The 23,567-nt window shown below is 51.4% G+C and overlaps 1 protein-coding gene across 1 annotated transcript in view; it reads left to right on the top strand.

Annotated features, from left to right (window-relative positions):
• Positions 1 to 238: 238 nt before the first annotated feature.
• The window catches only part of itga10 (integrin, alpha 10), a 26,441-nt gene continuing 3,112 nt past the window's right edge, over positions 239 to 23,567 (top strand). The window contains exons 1-27 of the mRNA XM_066721020.1: positions 239 to 1,165; positions 9,439 to 9,550; positions 9,835 to 9,944; positions 10,373 to 10,461; positions 11,304 to 11,418; positions 11,722 to 11,849; positions 12,155 to 12,303; positions 13,007 to 13,157; positions 13,871 to 14,036; positions 14,173 to 14,246; positions 14,503 to 14,647; positions 14,856 to 15,004; positions 15,469 to 15,612; positions 15,991 to 16,194; positions 16,314 to 16,444; positions 16,692 to 16,861; positions 17,188 to 17,330; positions 18,636 to 18,746; positions 20,948 to 21,033; positions 21,208 to 21,349; positions 21,501 to 21,593; positions 21,757 to 21,833; positions 21,978 to 22,067; positions 22,152 to 22,236; positions 22,475 to 22,588; positions 22,932 to 23,039; positions 23,236 to 23,349. Coding sequence (XP_066577117.1) covers positions 1,114 to 1,165; positions 9,439 to 9,550; positions 9,835 to 9,944; positions 10,373 to 10,461; positions 11,304 to 11,418; positions 11,722 to 11,849; positions 12,155 to 12,303; positions 13,007 to 13,157; positions 13,871 to 14,036; positions 14,173 to 14,246; positions 14,503 to 14,647; positions 14,856 to 15,004; positions 15,469 to 15,612; positions 15,991 to 16,194; positions 16,314 to 16,444; positions 16,692 to 16,861; positions 17,188 to 17,330; positions 18,636 to 18,746; positions 20,948 to 21,033; positions 21,208 to 21,349; positions 21,501 to 21,593; positions 21,757 to 21,833; positions 21,978 to 22,067; positions 22,152 to 22,236; positions 22,475 to 22,588; positions 22,932 to 23,039; positions 23,236 to 23,349 — 3,252 coding nt within the window. The 5' untranslated portion in view covers positions 239 to 1,113. The remainder of the gene's footprint in view (positions 1,166 to 9,438; positions 9,551 to 9,834; positions 9,945 to 10,372; positions 10,462 to 11,303; positions 11,419 to 11,721; positions 11,850 to 12,154; positions 12,304 to 13,006; positions 13,158 to 13,870; positions 14,037 to 14,172; positions 14,247 to 14,502; positions 14,648 to 14,855; positions 15,005 to 15,468; positions 15,613 to 15,990; positions 16,195 to 16,313; positions 16,445 to 16,691; positions 16,862 to 17,187; positions 17,331 to 18,635; positions 18,747 to 20,947; positions 21,034 to 21,207; positions 21,350 to 21,500; positions 21,594 to 21,756; positions 21,834 to 21,977; positions 22,068 to 22,151; positions 22,237 to 22,474; positions 22,589 to 22,931; positions 23,040 to 23,235; positions 23,350 to 23,567) is intronic.

Below are 23,567 nucleotides of genomic sequence, written 5' to 3'. Positions count from 1 at the left end.
GTGTGTAGTATTAGTGGAGTACACGTATACTCTCTCTCACACTCACACACACACACACCCCAATGTATGTGGTCCTGTTTAAATGCTATATCTGTGTCTGGCGGTCTGTGTGCCGAGTTAACGTCCCCACCCATCCGAAAGGAAAATATACAGAGAGAGGGAGGGAAATGAGAAGCCAGTGAGAGTGCGGTCTGCTTAAATCTGAACCAGGCGGCACCGGGAGGGAGAGGGAGCGAAAATAGAGCGCAGGACCTCTTCTTTTTTTCAAACGGGACTCTTCCAGATCCATGTTTTGGACAGAGAGAGAGAGGAGTAGGAAGCGAGGTCAGGAGCAATTTAAACACCTATATAAATATATTTAAAAACAATACGTGTTATTATTCATAATATTATTATATAGCTCCTGGCAGAACCCTATGCACAGGAAACCGCATTGGACAGACGGGAATTTAACAATCGTCACAGAGGGACTGACCGGACCGGACAGAACCGAACCGGGGTGTGTCCGTGCTGGACCGTGCTCTGTATCCCCGATCGGACCCGAACCGCACTTGGATCCGCCAGCCTGTCCCGGACCCGAGCAACAGCACGTGGAGAAGACAAGCTAATTGGTTAATTGGCCGGTCGCTCGATCAGAGTATCGCGGTGGTTAGATCGATTAATAAAAACACACACTTTATTTATTAATACGTAAAAAAAGAGCTGCTACGTAAAAACAAGACGTTCCAGGTCTCTTTCTGTTAAACTCATCTGTTGATCAAGTGGGAGAGAGGGGGAGGAGGAAGGACAGCGAGTCTGAACTCAATTCACCTTTACAGTCGCAGTGTCGACATAAACATATACGAGAACCGATGTGTTTATTTTAATATATAGTTTATAATAGATCGTATAATATTTTAGAGCATATATTTTGGCTAGGGGGTGATCTAAGGTCGGGTGCGTGGGTAGGAGAGATCGGTGAAACTCACAGCGGCTGCGGGACAGGGAAGGACGCCTCGGCTGATTGAGTGGAAGAAGGGTCACTCGCGGCGTGGACACAGGGGACGGGGGACAGAGTGACTCCGAGACAAGCCGAGTGATCCCGACACCGGCCGAGCGACAGGACGTGTTGACATGCAGCCGCGGCGGATCCTGCTGGCGCTACAGACGGCGCTGCTGCTGAGGGGTGAGCTGGAGGAGCTGCTTCCACAATCTCTCTCTCTCTCTCTCTCTCTGTCAGTGTCCCCCCCTCTCCTCTGTTTCTCTTTAAAATGTCCACCTCTCCTGTCTCTCAGTGACTGTGTCCACCTCTCCTGTCTCACAGTGACCACACTGTTCTCTCTGTGTCCACCTCTCCTGTCTCTCAGTGACCACAGCACCGGTCCTCTCTGTGTCCACATCTCCTGTCTCTCAGTGACCACACTGTCCTCTCTGTGTCCACCTCTCCTGTCTCACAGTGACCGCAGCACCGGTCCTCTCTGTGTCCACCTCTCCTGTCTCTCAGTGACCGCAGCACCGGTCCTCTCTGTGTCTTCCTTCATGTCACACTTCATGACATTGTAAGACATCTGTGCGGCGCAGCAGAATACACAACATGATCAGAGTCTACAGTACAGCGCGGTAGTGTGTGCATATTTATTTCAGAATACATTATTATTATTATTATTATTATTGTTGTTAAATATATTATGAATATGATTGTATCTCATGGAACACGGTCTTGGCCCTTTGCTCCAGTAGGATTATTACAGTAGCTAGTAGTAGTAGTCAGTAGTAGCAGTTACAGTAGCTTACAGTAGTAGCAGTTACAGTAGCTTGCAGTAGTAGTAGTAACATCAGTAGCAGTAAGTGTGTCACAGTGTGCATCAGTGTATCAATGCGGGGTCGGTGTGTATCAGTGCGTCAGTGTATCAGTGCGGGGTCGCTGTGTATCAGTGCGTCAGTGTATCAGTGCGGGGTCGGTGTGTATCAGTGCGTCAGTGTATCAGTGCGGGGTCGGTGTGTATCAGTGCGTCAGTGTATCAGTGCGGGGTCGGTGTGTATCAGTGCGTCAGTGTATCAATGCGGGGTCGCTGTGTATCAGTGCGTCAGTGTATCAGTGCGGGGGCTGGGCTGGGCTGAGATCCTGACTGATGTGTTTCCCAGACAGCTGTGGGACCTGCCTGCAAATGTGTTCTGCAGGTGTGTGTGTGTGTTTGTGTGTGTTTTGTGTGAGGGGGAGAGCTGTGTTTTCCTCCCCAGAGGTCAAGGGAGAGGGAGAGAGAGACGAGAGAGGGAGTGGGCGCAGGAGAGGGAGAGGAGGACAGAGAAAGGGCATAATCTGTCGAGTCGCGAATGTGTAGCAGTCGAGTTCAGTCGGTTGCGTTGTGTTTTAGTGCAGTAGTCTTTAGCTGGTGTGTTTTGCTACCCTCCTCTGCTCCCTCTCTCTCTCACACACAGTGCCACTCTGTCTGCTCACACAGAGCGCTACTGTACACTGAGCAGAGCTCACCTCGGCACACCGACCAGCCCTGCCCCTCTCCCTCTCTCCCTCATTTCCCCTTTTTCCCCCTCACCTTTTTCCCTCTCTCTCTCTCCCCTCCCCCTCTCTCCTCCTCTCTCCCTCCCTTCCCCTCTTTCGCCCTTCTGTAATCTGTCATCATCGTGGATTTCCACAGCATTACAGGAGGAGATGTAAATGATAAATAGAAACATGAATTATAATAGTAAGAATGTGTGGAGAGAGAAACAAACTCAAGCTGCCCACTCCTATACACAAATATATCTCATAAATATACCCTACAGTAACTGCCATGAACAGAACAGTTGACAGTTGCACTGGTGGAGATGTCCTCTCACTAGGTGCCCCGTGGATGGAGCTCTCTGGTGCCCCCCGTGTCTGCGGCAGTCTGTGTGTCCCTCGCCCGGCGGGGGAGACAGTTTTTCTGGCTCAGTCGTCAGTGTGGGGGGGTCCTGCTGATGTGACTAAAGTGAGTTTCCCTTGTTAGGGAGTATTCTGTATCAGATTCACATCTGTGGGTGTCTGGGGGCAGGTGGTTGGCACACTGAGCGACCCCGAGGTGTGCCAGCCTGGGGACAGACACGTCCTCTCCCTCTCCGTCTCTCTCTCTCTCTGTATCCTGCCCCCACCCTCAGCAGCTGCTTCCTGCACCCTACCACACATATGTGCCTCTCTCTCTCAAATCTTTATTGGCATGACCAGTTTACACTGCATTGGCAGACACAGTGAAGAGAACAGAATAAATACAATTACAGAAGTTACTAGTTAAAGTTTACTGATTGTACAGGTGTGCCCAGACATTTGGGGTCTGTGACCTGTGTCAGGTGGTCTGCTGGGGTGTATCCTCTGCTCAGGGCCCTGTAGCACTCCAGCTATCTCTCTCTCTGTAGCACTTTTTCACTCTCCCTCTCTCTCAGGTGTGTGTGTGTGTGTGTGTGTGTGTGTGTGTGTTCTCTCTCTCAGGTGTGTGTGTGTGTGTGTGTGTGTGTGTGTGTGTGTGTGTGTGTGTGTGTGTTCTCTCTCTCAGGTGTGTGTGTGTGTGTTCTCTCTCTCAGGTGTGTGTGTGTGTGTGTGTGTTCTCTCTCTCAGGTGTGTGTGTGTGTGTGTCTGTGTGTGTTCTCTCTCTCAGGTGTGTGTGTGTGTGTGTGTGTGTGTGTGTTCTCTCTCTCAGGTGTGTGTGTGTGTGTGTGTGTGTGTTCTCTCTCTCAGGTGTGTGTGTGTGTGTGTGTGTGTGTGTTCTCTCTCTCAGGTGTGTGTGTGTGTGTGTTCTCTCTATCAGGTGTGTGTGTGTGTTCTCTCTCTCAGGTGTGTGTGTGTGTGTTCTCTCTCTCAGGTGTGTGTGTGTCTGTGTGTGTTCTCTCTCTCAGGTGTGTATGTGTGTGTGTCTGTGTGTGTTCTCTCTCTCAGGTGTGTGTGTGTGTTCTCTCTCTCAGGTGTGTGTGTGTGTGTGTGTGTGTGTGTGTTCTCTCTCTCAGGTGTGTGTGTGTGTGTCTGTGTGTGTTCTCTCTCTCAGGTGTGTGTGTGTGTTCTCTCTCTCAGGTGTGTGTGTGTGTGTTCTCTCTATCAGGTGTGTGTGTGTGTGTGTTCTCTCTCTCAGGTGTGTGTGTGTGTGTGTGTTCTCTCTCTCAGGTGTGTGTGTGTGTGTTCTCTCTCTCAGGTGTGTGTGTGTGTGTGTGTGTTCTCTCTCTCAGGTGTGTGTGTGTGTGTGTCTGTGTGTGTTCTCTCTCTCAGGTGTGTGTGTGTGTGTGTGTGTGTGTTCTCTCTCTCAGGTGTGTGTGTGTGTGTGTGTTCTCTCTCTCAGGTGTGTGTGTGTGTGTGTTCTCTCTATCAGGTGTGTGTGTGTGTTCTCTCTCTCAGGTGTGTGTGTGTGTGTTCTCTCTCTCAGGTGTGTGTGTGTCTGTGTGTGTTCTCTCTCTCAGGTGTGTATGTGTGTGTGTCTGTGTGTGTTCTCTCTCTCAGGTGTGTGTGTGTGTTCTCTCTCTCAGGTGTGTGTGTGTGTTCTCTCTCTCAGGTGTGTGTGTGTGTTCTCTCTCTCAGGTGTGTATGTGTGTGTGTCTGTGTGTGTTCTCTCTCTCAGGTGTGTGTGTGTGTTCTCTCTCTCAGGTGTGTATGTGTGTGTGTCTGTGTGTGTTCTCTCTCTCAGGTGTGTGTGTGTGTTCTCTCTCTCAGGTGTGTGTGTGTGTGTGTGTGTGTTCTCTCTCTCAGGTGTGTGTGTGTGTGTTCTCTCTCTCAGGTGTGTATGTGTGTGTGTCTGTGTGTGTTCTCTCTCTCAGGTGTGTGTGTGTGTGTGTGTGTTCTCTCTATCAGGTGTGTGTGTGTGTGTTCTCTCTCTCAGGTGTGTGTGTGTGTGTGTTCTCTCTCTCAGGTGTGTGTGTGTGTGTGTGTGTGTTCTCTCTCTCAGGTGTGTGTGTGTGTGTGTTCTCTCTCTCAGGTGTGTGTGTGTGTTCTCTCTCTCAGGTGTGTGTGTGTGTCTGTGTGTGTTCTCTCTCTCAGGTGTGTGTGTGTGTGTGTCTGTGTGTGTTCTCTCTCTCAGGTGTGTGTGTGTGTTCTCTCTCTCAGGTGTGTGTGTGTGTGTGTGTCTGTGTGTGTTCTCTCTCTCAGGTGTGTGTGTGTGTTCTCTCTCTCAGGTGTGTGTGTGTGTGTGTGTGTGTGTGTTCTCTCTCTCAGGTGTGTGTGTGTGTGTTCTCTCTATCAGGTGTGTGTGTGTGTGTGTTCTCTCTCTCAGGTGTGTGTGTGTGTGTGTGTGTGTTCTCTCTCTCAGGTGTGTGTGTGTGTGTGTGTGTGTTCTCTCTCTCAGGTGTGTGTGTGTGTGTGTGTGTGTGTGTGTGTTCTCTCTCTCAGGTGTGTGTGTGTGTGTTCTCTCTCTCAGGTGTGTGTGTGTGTGTGTGTGTTCTCTCTCTCAGGTGTGTGTGTGTGTGTTCTCTCTCTCAGGTGTGTGTGTGTCTGTGTGTGTTCTCTCTCTCAGGTGTGTGTGTGTGTTCTCTCTCTCAGGTGTGTGTGTGTGTGTGTGTGTGTGTTCTCTCTCTCAGGTGTGTGTGTGTGTGTTCTCTCTATCAGGTGTGTGTGTGTGTGTGTTCTCTCTCTCAGGTGTGTGTGTGTGTTCTCTCTCTCAGGTGTGTGTGTGTGTGTGTGTTCTCTCTCTCAGGTGTGTGTGTGTGTGTGTGTTCTCTCTCTCAGGTGTGTGTGTGTGTGTGTGTGTGTGTTCTCTCTATCAGGTGTGTGTGTGTGTTCTCTCTCTCAGGTGTGTGTGTGTGTGTGTGTGTGTGTGTGTGTGTGTGTTCTCTCTCTCTCAGGTGTGTGTGTGTGTGTGTGTGTGTGTGTGTGTTCTCTCTATCAGGTGTGTGTGTGTGTGTTCTCTCTCTCAGGTGTGTGTGTGTGTGTGTGTGTGTGTGTGTGTGTTCTCTCTCTCAGGTGTGTGTGTCTGTGTGTGTTCTCTCTCTCAGGTGTGTGTGTGTGTGTGTGTCTGTGTGTGTTCTCTCTCTCAGGTGTGTGTGTGTGTGTGTGTGTTCTCTCTCTCAGGTGTGTGTGTGTGTGTGTGTGTGTTCTCTCTCTCAGGTGTGTGTGTGTGTGTGTGTGTGTGTTCTCTCTATCAGGTGTGTGTGTGTGTGTCTGTGTGTGTTCTCTCTCTCAGGTGTGTGTGTGTGTGTGTGTGTGTTCTCTCTATCAGGTGTGTGTGTGTGTGTCTGTGTGTGTTCTCTCTCTCAGGTGTGTGTGTGTGTTCTCTCTCTCAGGTGTGTGTGTGTGTGTTCTCTCTCTCAGGTGTGTGTGTGTGTGTGTGTGTGTTCTCTCTCTCAGGTGTGTGTGTGTGTGTGTGTGTGTGTGTCTGTGTGTGTTCTCTCTCTCAGGTGTGTGTGTGTGTGTGTGTGTGTGTGTTCTCTCTCTCAGGTGTGTGTGTGTGTGTTCTCTCTCTCAGGTGTGTGTGTGTGTTCTCTCTCTCAGGTGTGTGTGTGTGTGTGTGTGTGTGTGTGTGTGTTCTCTCTCTCAGGTGTGTGTGTGTTCTCTCTCTCAGGTGTGTGTGTGTGTGTGTGTTCTCTCTCTCAGGTGTGTGTGTGTGTGTGTGTGTGTGTGTGTGTTCTCTCTCTCAGGTGTGTGTGTTTGTGTGTTCTCTCTCTCAGGTGTGTGTGTGTGTGTGTGTGTTCTCTCTCTCAGGTGTGTGTGTGTGTGTGTGTGTGTGTGTGTGTGTGTGTGTTCTCTCTCTCAGGTGTGTGTGTGTGTGTGTGTTCTCTCTCTCAGGTGTGTGTGTGTGTGTGTGTGTGTTCTCTCTCTCAGGTGTGTGTGTGTGTGTGTGTGTGTGTTCTCTCTCTCAGGTGTGTGTGTGCGTGTGTGTGTGTGTGTGTTCTCTCTCTCAGGTGTGTATGTGTGTGTGTCTGTGTGTGTTCTCTCTCTCAGGTGTGTGTGTGTGTTCTCTCTCTCAGGTGTGTGTGTGTGTTCTCTCTCTCAGGTGTGTGTGTGTGTTCTCTCTCTCAGGTGTGTATGTGTGTGTGTCTGTGTGTGTTCTCTCTCTCAGGTGTGTGTGTGTGTTCTCTCTCTCAGGTGTGTATGTGTGTGTGTCTGTGTGTGTTCTCTCTCTCAGGTGTGTGTGTGTGTTCTCTCTCTCAGGTGTGTGTGTGTGTGTGTGTGTGTTCTCTCTCTCAGGTGTGTGTGTGTGTGTTCTCTCTCTCAGGTGTGTATGTGTGTGTGTCTGTGTGTGTTCTCTCTCTCAGGTGTGTGTGTGTGTGTGTGTGTGTGTGTGTTCTCTCTATCAGGTGTGTGTGTGTGTGTTCTCTCTCTCAGGTGTGTGTGTGTGTGTGTTCTCTCTCTCAGGTGTGTGTGTGTGTGTGTGTGTGTTCTCTCTCTCAGGTGTGTGTGTGTGTGTGTTCTCTCTCTCAGGTGTGTGTGTGTGTTCTCTCTCTCAGGTGTGTGTGTGTGTCTGTGTGTGTTCTCTCTCTCAGGTGTGTGTGTGTGTGTGTCTGTGTGTGTTCTCTCTCTCAGGTGTGTGTGTGTGTTCTCTCTCTCAGGTGTGTGTGTGTGTGTGTGTCTGTGTGTGTTCTCTCTCTCAGGTGTGTGTGTGTGTTCTCTCTCTCAGGTGTGTGTGTGTGTGTGTGTGTGTGTGTTCTCTCTCTCAGGTGTGTGTGTGTGTGTTCTCTCTATCAGGTGTGTGTGTGTGTGTGTTCTCTCTCTCAGGTGTGTGTGTGTGTGTGTGTGTGTGTGTTCTCTCTCTCAGGTGTGTGTGTGTGTGTGTGTTCTCTCTCTCAGGTGTGTGTGTGTGTGTGTGTTCTCTCTCTCAGGTGTGTGTGTGTGTGTGTGTGTGTTCTCTCTCTCAGGTGTGTGTGTGTGTGTGTGTGTGTTCTCTCTCTCAGGTGTGTGTGTGTGTGTGTGTGTGTGTGTGTGTTCTCTCTCTCAGGTGTGTGTGTGTGTGTTCTCTCTCTCAGGTGTGTGTGTGTGTGTGTGTGTTCTCTCTCTCAGGTGTGTGTGTGTGTGTTCTCTCTCTCAGGTGTGTGTGTGTCTGTGTGTGTTCTCTCTCTCAGGTGTGTGTGTGTGTTCTCTCTCTCAGGTGTGTGTGTGTGTGTGTGTGTGTGTTCTCTCTCTCAGGTGTGTGTGTGTGTGTTCTCTCTATCAGGTGTGTGTGTGTGTGTGTTCTCTCTCTCAGGTGTGTGTGTGTGTTCTCTCTCTCAGGTGTGTGTGTGTGTGTGTGTTCTCTCTCTCAGGTGTGTGTGTGTGTGTGTGTTCTCTCTCTCAGGTGTGTGTGTGTGTGTGTGTGTGTGTTCTCTCTATCAGGTGTGTGTGTGTGTTCTCTCTCTCAGGTGTGTGTGTGTGTGTGTGTGTGTGTGTGTGTGTTCTCTCTCTCTCAGGTGTGTGTGTGTGTGTGTGTGTGTGTGTGTGTTCTCTCTATCAGGTGTGTGTGTGTGTGTTCTCTCTCTCAGGTGTGTGTGTGTGTGTGTGTGTGTGTGTGTGTGTTCTCTCTCTCAGGTGTGTGTGTCTGTGTGTGTTCTCTCTCTCAGGTGTGTGTGTGTGTGTGTGTCTGTGTGTGTTCTCTCTCTCAGGTGTGTGTGTGTGTGTGTGTGTTCTCTCTCTCAGGTGTGTGTGTGTGTGTGTGTGTGTTCTCTCTCTCAGGTGTGTGTGTGTGTGTGTGTGTGTGTTCTCTCTATCAGGTGTGTGTGTGTGTCTGTGTGTGTTCTCTCTCTCAGGTGTGTGTGTGTGTGTGTGTGTGTTCTCTCTATCAGGTGTGTGTGTGTGTGTCTGTGTGTGTTCTCTCTCTCAGGTGTGTGTGTGTGTTCTCTCTCTCAGGTGTGTGTGTGTGTGTTCTCTCTCTCAGGTGTGTGTGTGTGTGTGTGTGTGTTCTCTCTCTCAGGTGTGTGTGTGTGTGTGTGTGTGTGTGTCTGTGTGTGTTCTCTCTCTCAGGTGTGTGTGTGTGTGTGTGTGTGTGTTCTCTCTCTCAGGTGTGTGTGTGTGTGTTCTCTCTCTCAGGTGTGTGTGTGTGTTCTCTCTCTCAGGTGTGTGTGTGTGTGTGTGTGTGTGTGTGTGTGTGTTCTCTCTCTCAGGTGTGTGTGTGTTCTCTCTCTCAGGTGTGTGTGTGTGTGTGTGTTCTCTCTCTCAGGTGTGTGTGTGTGTGTGTGTGTGTGTGTGTGTTCTCTCTCTCAGGTGTGTGTGTTTGTGTGTTCTCTCTCTCAGGTGTGTGTGTGTGTGTGTGTGTTCTCTCTCTCAGGTGTGTGTGTGTGTGTGTGTGTGTGTGTGTGTGTGTGTGTGTTCTCTCTCTCAGGTGTGTGTGTGTGTGTGTGTGTTCTCTCTCTCAGGTGTGTGTGTGTGTGTGTGTGTGTTCTCTCTCTCAGGTGTGTGTGTGTGTGTGTGTGTGTGTTCTCTCTCTCAGGTGTGTGTGTGCGTGTGTGTGTGTGTGTGTTCTCTCTCTCAGGTGTGTGTGTGTGTGTGTGTGTGTGTGTGTGTGTGTTCTCTCTCTCAGGTGTGTGTGTTCTCTCTCTCAGGTGTGTGCGAGTGTTTCAATGTTGATGTCAAAAGGCCGCGGGTCTTCACTGGGCCGGCTGAAGCCCAGTTTGGGTACCAGGTCCTGCAGCACCAGGCCGGCCAGGAGAAGTGGTGAGTCAGTCTGAACTGGACTGGACTGTACACTACACACAGATACACACATACACACTGCACTGCACTGGACTGGACTGGACTCAACTGTACTCACATACACAGTGTACTGTACACACACACACACACACACACACACACACACATACTGTACACATGATGCACAGTACTACACACACACACACTCAGACACCAGGGAAGATAATATATAGTAATCCAAATCTGTAGGATTATTTACACCAAAACCCCTTTGACCAATCAGAATGCTGCTGTCTGCAATACAGGTTGCTGGTTGGTGCTCCCTGGGAGGGGCCGGCCAATAACCGGAAGGGGGATGTGTACAAGTGCATTGTGGGACAGGAGAGGAACTCAAACTGCACAAGAGTGAACCTGGGTGAGTCTGCAGCGCGCACACACACACACACACACACACACACACACACACACAAACACTGCACAGCACAGCCAGTTATTAAGTCAGTCACACTGAGTCAGTGTGTCAGTCAGTCAGGCAGTCAGTTACTGGTTCAGTGTGTCAGTTAGTGTGTCAGTCAGTAAATCAGTCAGTCAGTATATCAGTGTATCAGAGTGTCAGTCAGTCAGTCAGTGTGTCAGTCCATCAGTCGGTGTGTCAGTCAGTCAATCAGTCAGTGTGTCAGTCCGTCAGTCAGTCAGTTGTGGGTTCAGTGTATCAGTGTGTCAGTCCGTCAGTCAGTCAGTTGTGGGTTCAGTGTGTCTGTCAGTCAGTCAGTCAGTCAGTGTGTCAGTCAGTCAGTTGTGGGTTCAGGGTGTCAGTAATACTCAGTGTCTTTGTGTCTCCAGGGGAGACAGCGTTGCAGAATGTATCCCAGCAGCTGCGGAACTCTCACCTCGGAATGACGCTGAGCCCCACCCACCCTGACGGCTTCCTGGTGAGAGAGAGACAGTTAAATATAGAGGCCCAGACTGGATCTAGATTCTCATATAGGTCAATTGAGTGTGTGTGTGTGTGTGTGTGGTTGTGAGTGAGTCAGTGTGTGTCATTCATTCTTCCTGCAGCAGTACACTTGTCTGTATGTAAACACGGTGTGTGAAAAAAATAAAAAATAAAAAATAAAGCAAGCAGTTCAGCCCTGGGTTGATGCCTTGGCCACGGCTCATGGCTCATCTCCCACGTCCTCTTCCTGTTGATCTGTGTGGTCAGTGATTGTTACGGCGGTGACTGACAGTTGCTGTGGCAAAGCCTGACTGGGTGGGTGGAGGCGGGACTGGGGGTGTGAGTCAGGTTGAGCTGTACCTGTGTTTGGGAGGAGAAGGAGAGAGGGGGAAGGGAGGGAGAGAGGGAGGAAGAGAGATGGAGGGGAAGTGGGAAAAAGGAAAGGCAAAGGGAGGGAGAGAGGGATGGGGAGGGAGAGATGGGGGGAGATGGAGAGAGAGAGGAAAAGGAAGGAGAGAGAGAGAGAAGGATGGGGAGGGAGAGAGAGAGAGAGAGAGAGAGAGAGAGAGAGAGGGGGGATGGGTGCAGCTCTCTGTGGTTGCAGCTATAACTGGATCGGAATGAGTTTAATGACAGACTGAGAATCATTGTCTCACTGGAGCCCAGTCTGATCCCTCCCTGTCACAGTAGCACACCCTCACACTCACGCTGACACACACACACACACTGACACGCTCCCACACACACATATGTGCACACACACATTTCTCTACTATTAATACAGACTTCGGGTTCTGAGCTTCAGTGCAGTTTTCAATTGCGTCTGTGTGTTTGCAGGCCTGCGCCCCCCTGTGGTCTCAGGAGTGCGGTACCTCAGTTTTCAGCACAGGGATCTGCGCATCTGTGGATGATCACCTTCACCCGCGAGAGATCATCGCCCCGACTGCACAGAGTAAGACACAACACCACACCGTCCAACACAACACAACACAGTGCCTGGAAGTACAGTGAAGTATATTGCAGTTCCTGTGCAGTATATTGCAGTACAGTACAGTACAGGCTAAGGGAGCACAGACCATCACAAACAGTCCAGCACTGGAACTGCAGAGAGGGTCACTCACTCACACATACACACACACACACGGGCCATGTTAATCTGAGTGTGGTAATGTTTGTTAATTTGTTGTATCCATGTTGTGTGTTGTTGCCTGTGTGTGTGTTGTGTTGTGTCGTGTTGTTGTATGGTGTGTGGCAGGGTGTGCAACATTCATGGACATCGTGATCGTGCTGGACGGCTCCAATAGTATCTACCCCTGGTTCGAGGTGCAGAACTTCCTCTCCAACATCCTCAGCAAGTTCCACATCAGCCCGGAGCAGATGCAGGTGTGTGAGCATGTGCATTCGTGTATGAGTGTGTGCAAGCGTGTGTGAGCATGTGCAAGTGTGTGCGATCATGTACGTTTGTGTGTGAGCATGTGCAATCATGTGTGTTAGCGTGTGCGTTCGTGTATTAGCGTGTGCAATCGTGTGTGTGAGCGTGTGCCTTCATGTGTGAACATGTGAGCGTGTGCGTTCCTGTATTAGCATGTTTGATCGTGTGTGAGCGTGTGCGTTCGTGTGTAAGCGTGTGCGATCGTGTGCCAGTATGTGTAGTATGTGTGTGTCACTCTAATCCCTGCCGTGTCCAGGTGGGGGTGCTGCAGTACGGGGAGGTGGCGATACACGAGTGGTCTCTGAACGACTTCTCATCGACGGCGCAGGTGGTGGAAGCGGCGCGGAACATCAGCCGGCAGGAGGGCCGAGAGACACGCACTGCGTACGCTGTGCACATGGGCTGGTAAGAGTGCCCGGCAACCACACGCCAGCAACACACTAACACACCGAGACACAAACCAACATGTTGTCTCCATCTCTCCCTGTCTGTCTCTGTGTCAGTCTCGCCCTCTCTTCCTCTTCCTGCCTCGTCTCTCGCTGCATGTGTCAGTGTGTTCCAGTGGGTAACCACAGTTATATATAGCCTGCCACTGGAGCCCAGCCCGGAGCGCACAGTCTCTCCCTCTGTGTGCGTGTCAGAGTGCCTGTTCGTCTGTGAGTGTGTGTGTGTGTGTATCAGAGTGTGTTTATGTGTGTCTGTTTGGGAGTCTCGGTATGGCTGTGCATGTTGTGGCACTGTAGGGGGGTGACCACAGCCCTGGGGCTCTTTGATAGGTGCGTCTGGGAAATGGGCGCACAGGGCAGGGGTGTGGCGAGGGAAGCTGAATATTTCTCTTCCAAAATAAACAGACACACCAGCACCTGAAACAACCTGAAACCCGACTCCTCTCTGAGTCGAACTCTGAGCACACAGCGGACACACATCCACCACAGACAGCTGCCAATCCAGTCTGAGGCGGGGAGGGGTGTGTGTGTGTGTCAATGTGTGTGTGTGTGTGTGTGTGTGTGTGTGTGTGTGTCTCAGTGTACATGAGTCAATGTGTGTGTGTCAATGTGTGTGAGAGAGTGATGTATTCGACGCACTGATCACCTGTCTGTCCCCCCAGCACGGAGGCGTTCAGCGCGGAGAGAGGGGCCCGGGAGGGCGCGGCGAAGGTGATGATCGTGGTGACGGATGGGGAGTCGCATGACGGGGAGGAACTGCCCCAGGCCCTGCAGGAGTGCGAGAAACGCAACATCACACGCTACGCCATCGCGGTGAGGGGCCTGGCTTGGGCAGTCAGTCAGTGTGTTGGTCAGTCAGTCAGTGTGTTGGTCAGTCAATCAGTGTGTTGGTCAGTCAGTCAGTCAGTCTGTCAGTCAGAGTGTCAGTGTGTCAGGCACTCCACAGCCCCCTCTCCCTCCCTGCAGCCTCCTCACCATGTCCAGCTCCCTCCCTCCTGGCTCCTCCCCCACTCCCTCACTCCCCGATTCTCCTCCAGTCTCCCCGGCAGCTGTGACTCCTGCACCCCTGCCCCGCCCTGCTGTCCGCCTACCCAGAACGCACTGACGTATCCCACCCTGCCCCCATACCCCCCATACACACACATACCCCGCCCCGCCCCACTTACAGTGGCCGCTGTCCCGCCGCTGGGCTGAGGAAGACCCCGAGGAGAGACTGAGGAGACTGTGGCCCTCCCTGTCAGGAGCCACACCCTCCGCACGGGACTCCAGACTGGACTCAGACCGGGTCAGAACCGGGGGGCGGCACTGGGGTCCGATGTGGCACTGAGGAGGAGGAGGAGGAGGAGGAGGAAGAGCAGGAGGGGGAGTATGGCACTGGATACATTGGATAAGGGTGTCTGCCAAGAAATAAAATAAATAAAAACATAAACACTGGCCAATCAACAGAGAGGGAAGGAGGAAAGGAGAGAGAGAGACTGATCTGTCCTCTCTCTCTCTCTCTCTCTCCCTCTCCCTGTCTTTCTCAGGTCCTGGGTCACTATATCCGGCGACAGCAGGACCCGGAGGCGTTCCTCAGCGAGATCAAGTACATTGCCAGCGACCCAGACGAGAAGTTCTTCTTCAACGTGACGGACGAGGCGGCGCTCAACGACATCGTGGATGCGCTGGGGGACAGGATCTTCAGCCTGGAGGGTGAGAGTGAGAGAGGGGTGGGGGGAAGGAGAGAGGGATGGAAAGGGGGAACAGATGGAGGAAGGGAAGGGGTGGAGAGAGATGGGGGGGGCAGTCAGTGTCAGTGAGTCAGTGTCGTTGTGTCTCCGTGCCGCAGGGACGCTGGGGTACAACGAGAGCTCCTTCGAAATGGAGATGTCCCAGATCGGCTTCTCCACACACAGCATGGAGGTGAGTGGGTTTGGGGGCAACACGGCACAAGAAAACAGCACAGCAAAACACAACACAGCGCAATACAACACAATACAACAAAACAGCCCAGCACAATACAACACAACACAGCACAAGAAAACAGCACAGCAAAACACAACAGAGCGCAACAACACAGCAAAACACAACACGACACAGCACGATACAACACAACACAGTACAGCACACACAACGTTCAAGGTGTCCGTGCAGCCTCAGTGACACTAACCTCCCCCAGGACGGGATCCTGTTCGGGACGGTGGGGGCGTACGACTGGGACGGGGGGGTGCTGCGGGAGGGGCCCCGGGGCCGAGTGGTGCCCCCCCGAGAGGCCTTTGAGAAGGAGTTCCCCCTGGAGCTGAAGAACCACGCAGCCTACCTGGGTACTGCCTGTCTGCCCGCCTGCCCGTCTGTCTGCCTGCCCGTCTGCCCGTCTGTCTGCCTGCCCGTCTGCCTGTCTGTCCGTCTGCCCGCCTGCCCGTCTGCCTGTCTGTCTGCCTGTGTGTGTTTCAGGGTATGCTGTGTGTGTGTGTGTGTGTGTGTGTTTCAGGGTACATGGTGTGTGAGTATGTGTGTGTGTGTGTGTTTCAGGGTACACGGTGTCATCAGTCACAGTGCGCAGTGGGAAGAGGCTGTGCGTTGCTGGGGCGCCGCGGTTCCGACACAAGGGGAAGGTCGTCCTGTTTGACCTGAAGGACAACGGAGAGGTCACCTTCTCACAGGCCCTGCATGGAGAGCAGGTACGCACTGACACACTGACACACTGACTGTCACCTTCTCAGAGGCCCTGCATGGAGAGCAGGTACGCACTGACACACTGACTGTCACCTTCTCACAGGCCCTGCATGGAGAGCAGGTACGCACTGACACACTGACACACTGACTGTCACTTTCTCACAGGCCCTGCATGGAGAGCAGGTACGCACTGACACACTGACACACTGACTGTCACTTTCTCACAGGCCCTGCATGGAGAGCAGGTACACACTGACAACTGACACACTGACACAATGACACACTGACTGACACTGTCTCACTGTGAGTCTATGTGTATCTGTATGTCTGTCCCTTTCTGTCTGTGTGCAGGTTTGTCTCTGTGTTGTCTGAGTGTTGCGTGTCATGTAGTGTTGAGTATTGTGTCATGTGCAGTGTGACTCGTGTTCTGTGTTGTATGAAGTGTGTCACGTGTTGCTTGTCCCCGCAGATCGGCTCGTACTTCGGCAGCGAGGTGTGTCCGGTGGACCTGGACGCGGACGGAGTGACCGATGTGCTGCTGGTGGCTGCGCCCATGTTCCTGGGGTCAGGAAACAGGGAGACGGGCAGAGTGTACATCTACACACTGAGCAGAGTGAGAGAGAGAGAGAGAGAATGATTGAGTATGAGAATGTGAGAGAACGTGAGAATGTGAGAGTGAGTGAGTGAGAGAAAATAGGAACGTGAGAGTGAACGAGAGAACGTGAGCGTGAGTGAATGAGAAAACGTGAGAGAACGTGAGAGTGTGAGAGCGCAAGAGTGAAAGAGTGATTGTGAGAATGTGAGAGTGAGTGAGAAAGTGAGTGAGTAACAACGCAAGAGAGAGTGAGTGAGCGAGAGAACATGAGATTGAGTGAATGAGAAAACGTGAGAGAACGTGAGTGTGAGAACACGAGTATATTCTAACTCTCCCCCTTTCTTTACCTAATTTTTTTCTTCTCTCTCTCTCCCTCTCTCTCCTCCCCCACCCCAGGTTCTCTTCACTCCGAACGGGACCCTGCAGGCCCACAAGAGGCCGCAGGACGCGCGTTTCGGGTTCGCCATGGCGACGGTACCGGATCTGAACCGGGATGGGCTGGCGGACCTGTTGGTGGGTGCGCCGCTGGAGGACGGACACAGGGGGGCACTGTACATCTACCATGGCCAGCGCAACACCATCAACCCACAGTACAAACAGGTGAGAGAGGAAGAGAGAGGAAGAGAGAGAGAGAGAGAGTAGGAGAGAGGTAGGAGAGGAGGATGACTGATTCTTAACTCTCTCGCTCTCTCTCTCTCTCTCTCTCCCCCTGTGTCCAGCGGATTGCCGGGTCAGTGCTGGCCTCAGGGCTGCAGTATTTCGGCCGCAGTGTGAGTGGACAGCTGGACCTGGATGGCGATGGGCTGCTGGACGTGGCTGTGGGGGCGCAGGGCAGCGCGGTGCTGCTCAGGTGAGCCATGCCTGGACCACAGCTGTACACACCTGTATCACCGCTGGATTAAACCTGTTATACACCATTACACACCTGCAAAACACCTGGATTACACACTTGGCCTAGACTGGGTTTATCACTGCATTATACCTGCGATACAACCTGTATTATAACTGCCCATGAACTACATTACACCTGTGTGTGCGTGTGTGCTAATGTCCCTGTGTATGTGTACATATGTGTAATGTGCCTCTGTGTGTCCCAGCTCTCGCAGTATTGTGAGGATCGGCATCAGTGTGGACGTGCAGCCGCACTCCATCAGTGTGGTGCAGCGCTCCTGCCAGCGGGGGGGGCGTGAGGCGGCATGTCTGACCGCCAGCGTCTGCTTCAACACCAGCACCCCTGGACCCCCCGGACCCCCTGGGCCCAACTTCGGTGAGACACGGCCCACTACTATCCACACACTCTTCAATACTGCCCACACACTGCCCCACTGTCCACATACAGACCAGTACTATCCACACACTGACCACTACTGTCCACACACTGTCCACAATTCCCACACACTGTCCACACTTCCACACTTCCCACATACTGTCCATACTTCCCACACACTGTCCACACTCTGCCCACAACTGTCCTCACACTGACCAATAATTTCATACATGTCACAATACTGTAGCGTGATATAATTGATTAATTGGTAATATGACTGTGTCCTCTCCTGTCCTGTGTGTCCTGCTTGTCCTGCCCGGTCCCAGAGCTGCATCTGAGTGCAATGCTGGATGAGCGGGGCTTCACGGTGCGGGCGCTGTTTGACGAGAGCGGACAGAGACATCTGCACACAGCCCTGCGGCTGCAGCCCGGACACACCACCTGCCACCCGCTGCCCTTCCATGTGTTTGTAAGTCTTGCTGACTGCACACTGACCACAGCACTGACAACACTGACACACTGACCTCACACTGACAAACTGACACACTGACCACAACAATGACACTGATACACTGACCGCAACACAGACACACTGACCGCACACTGACTGCAACACTGACACAGACACACTGACACTGACCGCACACTGACTGCAACACTGACACACATACACACTGACAGCACTGACACACTGACCTCACACTGACAAACTGACACACTGACCACAACAATGACACTGACACACTGACCGCACACTGACTGCAACACTGACACAGACACACTGACACTGACCGCACACTGACTGCAACACTGACACAGACACACTGACACTGACCGCACACTGACTGCAACACTGACACAGACACACTGACAGCACTGACACACTGACCTCACACTGACAAACTGACACACTGACCACAACAATGACACTGATACACTGACCGCAACACAGACACACTGACCGCACACTGACTGCAACACTGACACATACACACTGACACTGACCGCACACTGACTGCAACACTGACACAGACACACTGACAGCACTGACACACTGACCTCACACTGACAAACTGACACACTGACCACAACAATGACACTGATACACTGACCGCAACACAGACACACTGACCGCACACTGACTGCAACACTGACACAGACACACTGACACTTACCGCACACTGACTGCAACACTGACACAGACACACTGACAGCACTGACACACTGACCTCACACTGACAAACTGACACACTGACCACAACAATGACACTGATACACTGACCGCAACACAGACACACTGACCGCACACTGACTGCAACACTGACACAGACACACTGACACTGACACAGACACACTGACCTCACACTGACAAACTGACACACTGACCACAACAATGACACTGATACACTGACTGCAACACAGACACACTGACCGCACACTGACTGCAACACTGACATTGACCGCACACTGATCACAACACTGACACACTGACTGCAACACTGACACAGACACACTGACAGCACTGACACACTGACCTCACACTGACAAACTGACACACTGACCACAACAATGACACTGATACACTGACCGCAACACAGACACACTGACCGCACACTGAACACAACACTGACACACTGACACACTGACAACACTGACACACTAACCGCACAATGACTACAACACTGACAAACTGACACTGACACACTGACTGCACACTGACACTGACACATAGCGGTCGTACACACAAATCAATCTCTCTCCCTCTCTGTCTCAGGACACAGCTGATTACCTCAGGCCGCTCTCTCTCTCTCTGCGGTTCCGGATCAACGAGTCCGAGTCGGGCCCGGTGCTGGACGAGGGCTGGCCCACCTCCGCCAAGACACTGGTCAGACAACAACACAACTACACAACCTCACCTCCTCTCCTCTCCTCTCCCCTACTGTGCTGTATTGTGTTCTCTACAATACTGGACTGGACTGCACTACTATACTGTGCTGTGCTGTACTCACTGGTGTAGTGGTGTGTATACCCACCCAGATACAGGCGAAAAATTATAATACATCAATCTAAGATATTTTCAATGATGTTCAATAATTGATTTTCATAAAAATCAGTTTTCAAAGAATGTACAGATTGCGTTTATGATCGAGTCGTGTCCAGGGGCATCATGGAAGCAAACTTCATAGTTTATGAGCTAGAAACCTGCCATGGATCTGCGGCTGCGCAGTGTAGGCTGTGCGTCCTCACGGTTTGGGTGTGACAGAAAAGAAGAAATGATTTTTTTAAGATTGCAACCCAACCAAATTATAATGTCGGAAAAAAAAACACGAACACATCAATCTGGCGTCGGAAAAAGGGTAATAATAACTAAACTGTAGTAAAACAAGCACACGAGAAAGGTAGTGTCATATTTGGTTATGTTTCGTTTGTACTGCTGTACAGTAGCTCAGTAGTGTGCGTGTTCAAACTGTGGGGTGCGCCTCCCAGGGGGGCAGGAGTGTGTCAAGGAAGGCTCGAGACGAGATAGTTACAGTTTAAAAAAGAAAAGTGTAGATAATTAAAATATATGTGAAACATATATTTTAATGTAACACAAATAATAAGAATAAAAAAGCTTTTGCTTAACGTTCTACTGTTCCAAAGCAACAGTGACGCTGGATGGAGGTGACGACACCACTGGAGGTGACGACATATTTTGGTGAAACTATAATTCAACGACAGAAAAGCCCGATGTTGTGGAAAATGAACCAGTATCGACTACCTGTCCTTGCAAGATAGGCTGAAGTGTATCTTTCTGCACCACAGCACAAAGTGAATGTATGTTCAGTGTTGGTGGCATCTATGGCGGAGTGTGTGTTTAACTCACTCACGCAGTAGCTCCAGTGCGGCTCTCTGGGGTTTTTGCAGGAAAATGCCAGAAAGGCTGGTTTACACGGGTGAGAATAACACTTAAACACTTCCATCACGGAACCCATGACTGTCATGTGACAACCTGTTCACATTAAACTGGTGCCTTGAATACTTTGTATATTACAACACGATGTAAAGCATCTAACGGTGCACAACAGACCCACAAGATAGAAAGCATAATGATAAAAAAATTATATTATATTAACATATAATAATGTCCATCAGCAATTTACTTTACCTTGAAATCTTTATTACTTTCTTACTTTACCTTGAAATCTTGCACTTCTGTAATGTGGTCATTTAAGAATATATAAGATTAATACTGTTTATGTTTAGAATGGGCGTGCTTTTTCTTTTCTCCTCACTAGTGACAAGTCAAGTAGTATGTTAAGAACTTAAAAAACCATGTTGAATTATAACTTTAGCATCTGAAAAGTTAATTCAAAATGCAGAAGACTCATGCAATTGTTAATTTGAGCAGTGAAATAATAGTAATACAAGTACTCCATTACATTCAACTTTAGGACTATGAGCTGATGTTTTTTCAGCTCTATTTCACATTTACAGCATTTACATAAAATGTTAAATATTTCTTTTTTTTTATAAAAACTGTAGCAAACTGATTTTACAGTAATACTGGTAGATACAAAATGCCCCTCAGCCTACAACTAAATACGCTACATCTGCATCCGCAGTCGACGGATTTCATGTTTTAAAATCCGCATTCGACGGATGCGCATTTCTGTCAGCTCCGCACATCCCTAGCTGTCCAGCAAGGGCAGTCTACCCCCAGTTGAAGATGTTTGCAGTGTTCTGCACAAATGTAGCCTATTTCAGTGGGTTTGTGTTGTAACTATGACAAGACTGAAGTCAGTTTGTGATTTGTGTGATAGTGTAACTAAACATGAATTGTTATGGACTTATGGAAAGATTTTGGCTTGTAGCATATTTGATGAAGTTGAAATTCATATCAGGGATGGTGCTGTGTGTGTGTTGGCACGCATGCATGCACATTGGGGTGGGGATCGTTTAGTTGTCACAGTATACCCACCCACCCGGACACCACTACACCACTGACTATACTGTTTATTATTCTGTGCTGAGCTGTGCATTGTACTATACTATACTGTATTTTACTATATTGTTGTGTTGTGTTATGACTGTCCCTCTCCTCAGATCCCCTTCTATAAGGGCTGTGGAGATGATGACATCTGCATCACTGACCTGGTCCTACAGGGGAGGCTGGGCATCACAGGCACCAGGTACCACCAGAGAGAGGGAGAGGGAGAGGGAGAGGGAGAGATAGGGAGGGAAGAAGATCAGGAGAGAGAGGGGGAGGCAGAGAGAGAGTAATTCTACTATTTTGTAAAATTGAGTGTGCTTAATAGTCTCTTACTATGTGTCCGTGTGTTATCGTGTAATTGTGTGTTACACAGGCAGGACCCGTATATTATCCGCAGTCCCCGGCGGCGTCTGTCTGTGGATCTGCAGCTGCACAACCGCCTGGAGAACGCCTTCAACACCAGCCTGCGCCTGCTCTACTCGCGCAACCTGCACTTCTCCAGCCTCAGCAGCAAGGTAGCGCAGGGGGAGAGCAGAGCAAGACGCTTCGAGCTGTACTGGAGGACGACCTCATTCTGTATTCTGTGTGTACCGAGACCCACATTTCCCCTCCCCTTCTCGCTCCTTCTCTCCCTCCCTCCCTCCCCTTCTCTCCCTCTCTCTACAGGATAGTCCCCAGGTGAAGCTGGAGTGCACAGCACTGACCACCAATAGTCAATCCTGTAACGTCAGTTACCCCGTCTTCAGATCGCAGGCCAAGGTCAGCACAAGCTTGCCTACGCACTGACTACACACTCCCTACATACTGCCTATGTACCCTCTCCATGCTGCCTATGCACTTTCTACTCACTGTTTACAAACACACTGCTACACACACACACACACTTCCACACCCCTGACCCGCCTCACCCCTGTCCCTGCAGGTGACCTTTAACCTAGAGTTTGAGTTCAGCTGCTCGCTGCTGCTGAACAGAGTGCAGATGAAGATCATGGTCTCAAGGTAACCCCTGCTACACACCCGCACAACACCCATATCTCCGTTCACCCTCCACACCGGCGCACAAGCACATGGCCCAGACGGCAGTCTGAGGTGAGCGGAGATATGTGTGTGCGCGTGTGAGCCCGTGTGTGTGTGTGTTTACAGTGACAGTGTGGAGCGAGAGGACACTATGCAGGACAACACGGTGCAGCTGGGCAGCGCGGTGCTGTACGAGCCCGACCTCTTCATCAGCAGGTGAGTGATGGAGGGATGGAGGGGAGGAATGTGCTGTCAATGTCCGTGTCTGTATCGCTCACTCCCTCTCTCCCTCTCTCTCAGCGACTCTGCTCTGAGGCACTATGTGGTCCCTCCGTCCCGCAGTGCATCCGAGGCCGGCGGCCCCGAGTTCAGCACCACCGTGAAGGTACAGGCGGGGTAGTCATGGCAACTGGGGGGACCAGGGGGGTAGTCACGGCAACCAGAGGCTCAGGGGAGTAACCATGGCGACTCAGGTCCGGGGGAAGGGGGGGCCGAAGGGACTGGAGCCACACGGGGTCTCACCTGGGTCTGCACCCTCTCCTGCTGCCTCCCCATCCCTCTCACTCTTCCTTCCTCTCTCTCTCTCTCTCTCTCTCTCTCTCGCTCTCGCTCTCGCTCTCCAGGTTCAGAACCTGGGCTGCGTGTCGGTCAGTGGGCTGGACATCCACGTCCAGCTCCCTGCGGCCGTGGCGGGAGACACGCCCTTCCTGACTGTCACTGAGGTCACAGCGCACAACGTGAGTCCAACACTGAGGGAGAGACGGTGTTAGTGTGTCTGTGCTGTGTCAGTCTGTCAGTGCTGTACTGTGTCAGTTGGGTGATGTACTGTGTCAATGCTGTGCGGCGTTGTACTGTGTCATTCTGTCAATGCTGTGCTGTGCTGTATTGTGTCAGTGCTTTGCTGTGCTGTGTTGTACTGCGTCAGTGTCATCACTGTGCTGTGCTGTACTGTGTCAGTGCTGTGATGTGTTGTGTTGTACTGCGTCAGTGTGTCAATGCTATGCTGTGTTGTACTGCATCAGCGTGTCATCGCTGTGCTGTGCTGTACTGCGTCGTTGTCATCACTGTGCTGTGTCGCAGGTGACCGGGGTGAACTGCTCCGTGCTCAGTGACCTGCGCGCCCTGAGGGACAGGCAGACGGAGACGCGGCCGGTGCACCCAGAGGAGCTGCACCTCACACCACAGCTGGTGAGGGACGGGGCATGAGCGGGAGGAGGGCACACTACAGAGGAGGCACTTCTCTCTCCCTCTCTCCCTGGAGCACACTGCATCTCTTCCTCTCCCTCTCCCTCTCAAACTTGACCTCGTGTTTACTGGCATGACAAACGGTATCATCTCATACGGCATGATGACAAGCCTGTAATCAGCTCCCTCCCCCCCTCAGAACTGCAGTACGGCGTGGTGTGTGCAGGTTGTGTGTCGGCTGCAGCAGCTGCACCGGGGCCAGGAGGCTCTGCTCAGCATCTCCCGCCGGCTGGACAACGACTTCTTCCGCAAGGTGAGCGAGAGAGGGAAGGAGGGAAGGGAGGGGAGAGAGAGAGAGAGGGTAAGGGAACGGAAGGAGAGCAGGAGGGGAGGGACAGAGAGCGGGAAGGAGAGAGGGAGAGGAGGAAGGAGAGCAGGAGGGGAGAGAGGGAGATGAGGGAGGGAAGGAGAGTGGGAGAGAAGGAGAGCAGGAGGGGAGAGGGGGAGATGAGAAGGGAGGGAGGGAAAGAG

The sequence above is a fragment of the Amia ocellicauda genome, chromosome 14, assembly GCF_036373705.1.
Source record: "Amia ocellicauda isolate fAmiCal2 chromosome 14, fAmiCal2.hap1, whole genome shotgun sequence".
Classification (NCBI taxonomy): domain Eukaryota; kingdom Metazoa; phylum Chordata; class Actinopteri; order Amiiformes; family Amiidae; genus Amia; species Amia ocellicauda.
This window is presented reverse-complemented; position numbering and strand designations above follow the sequence as displayed.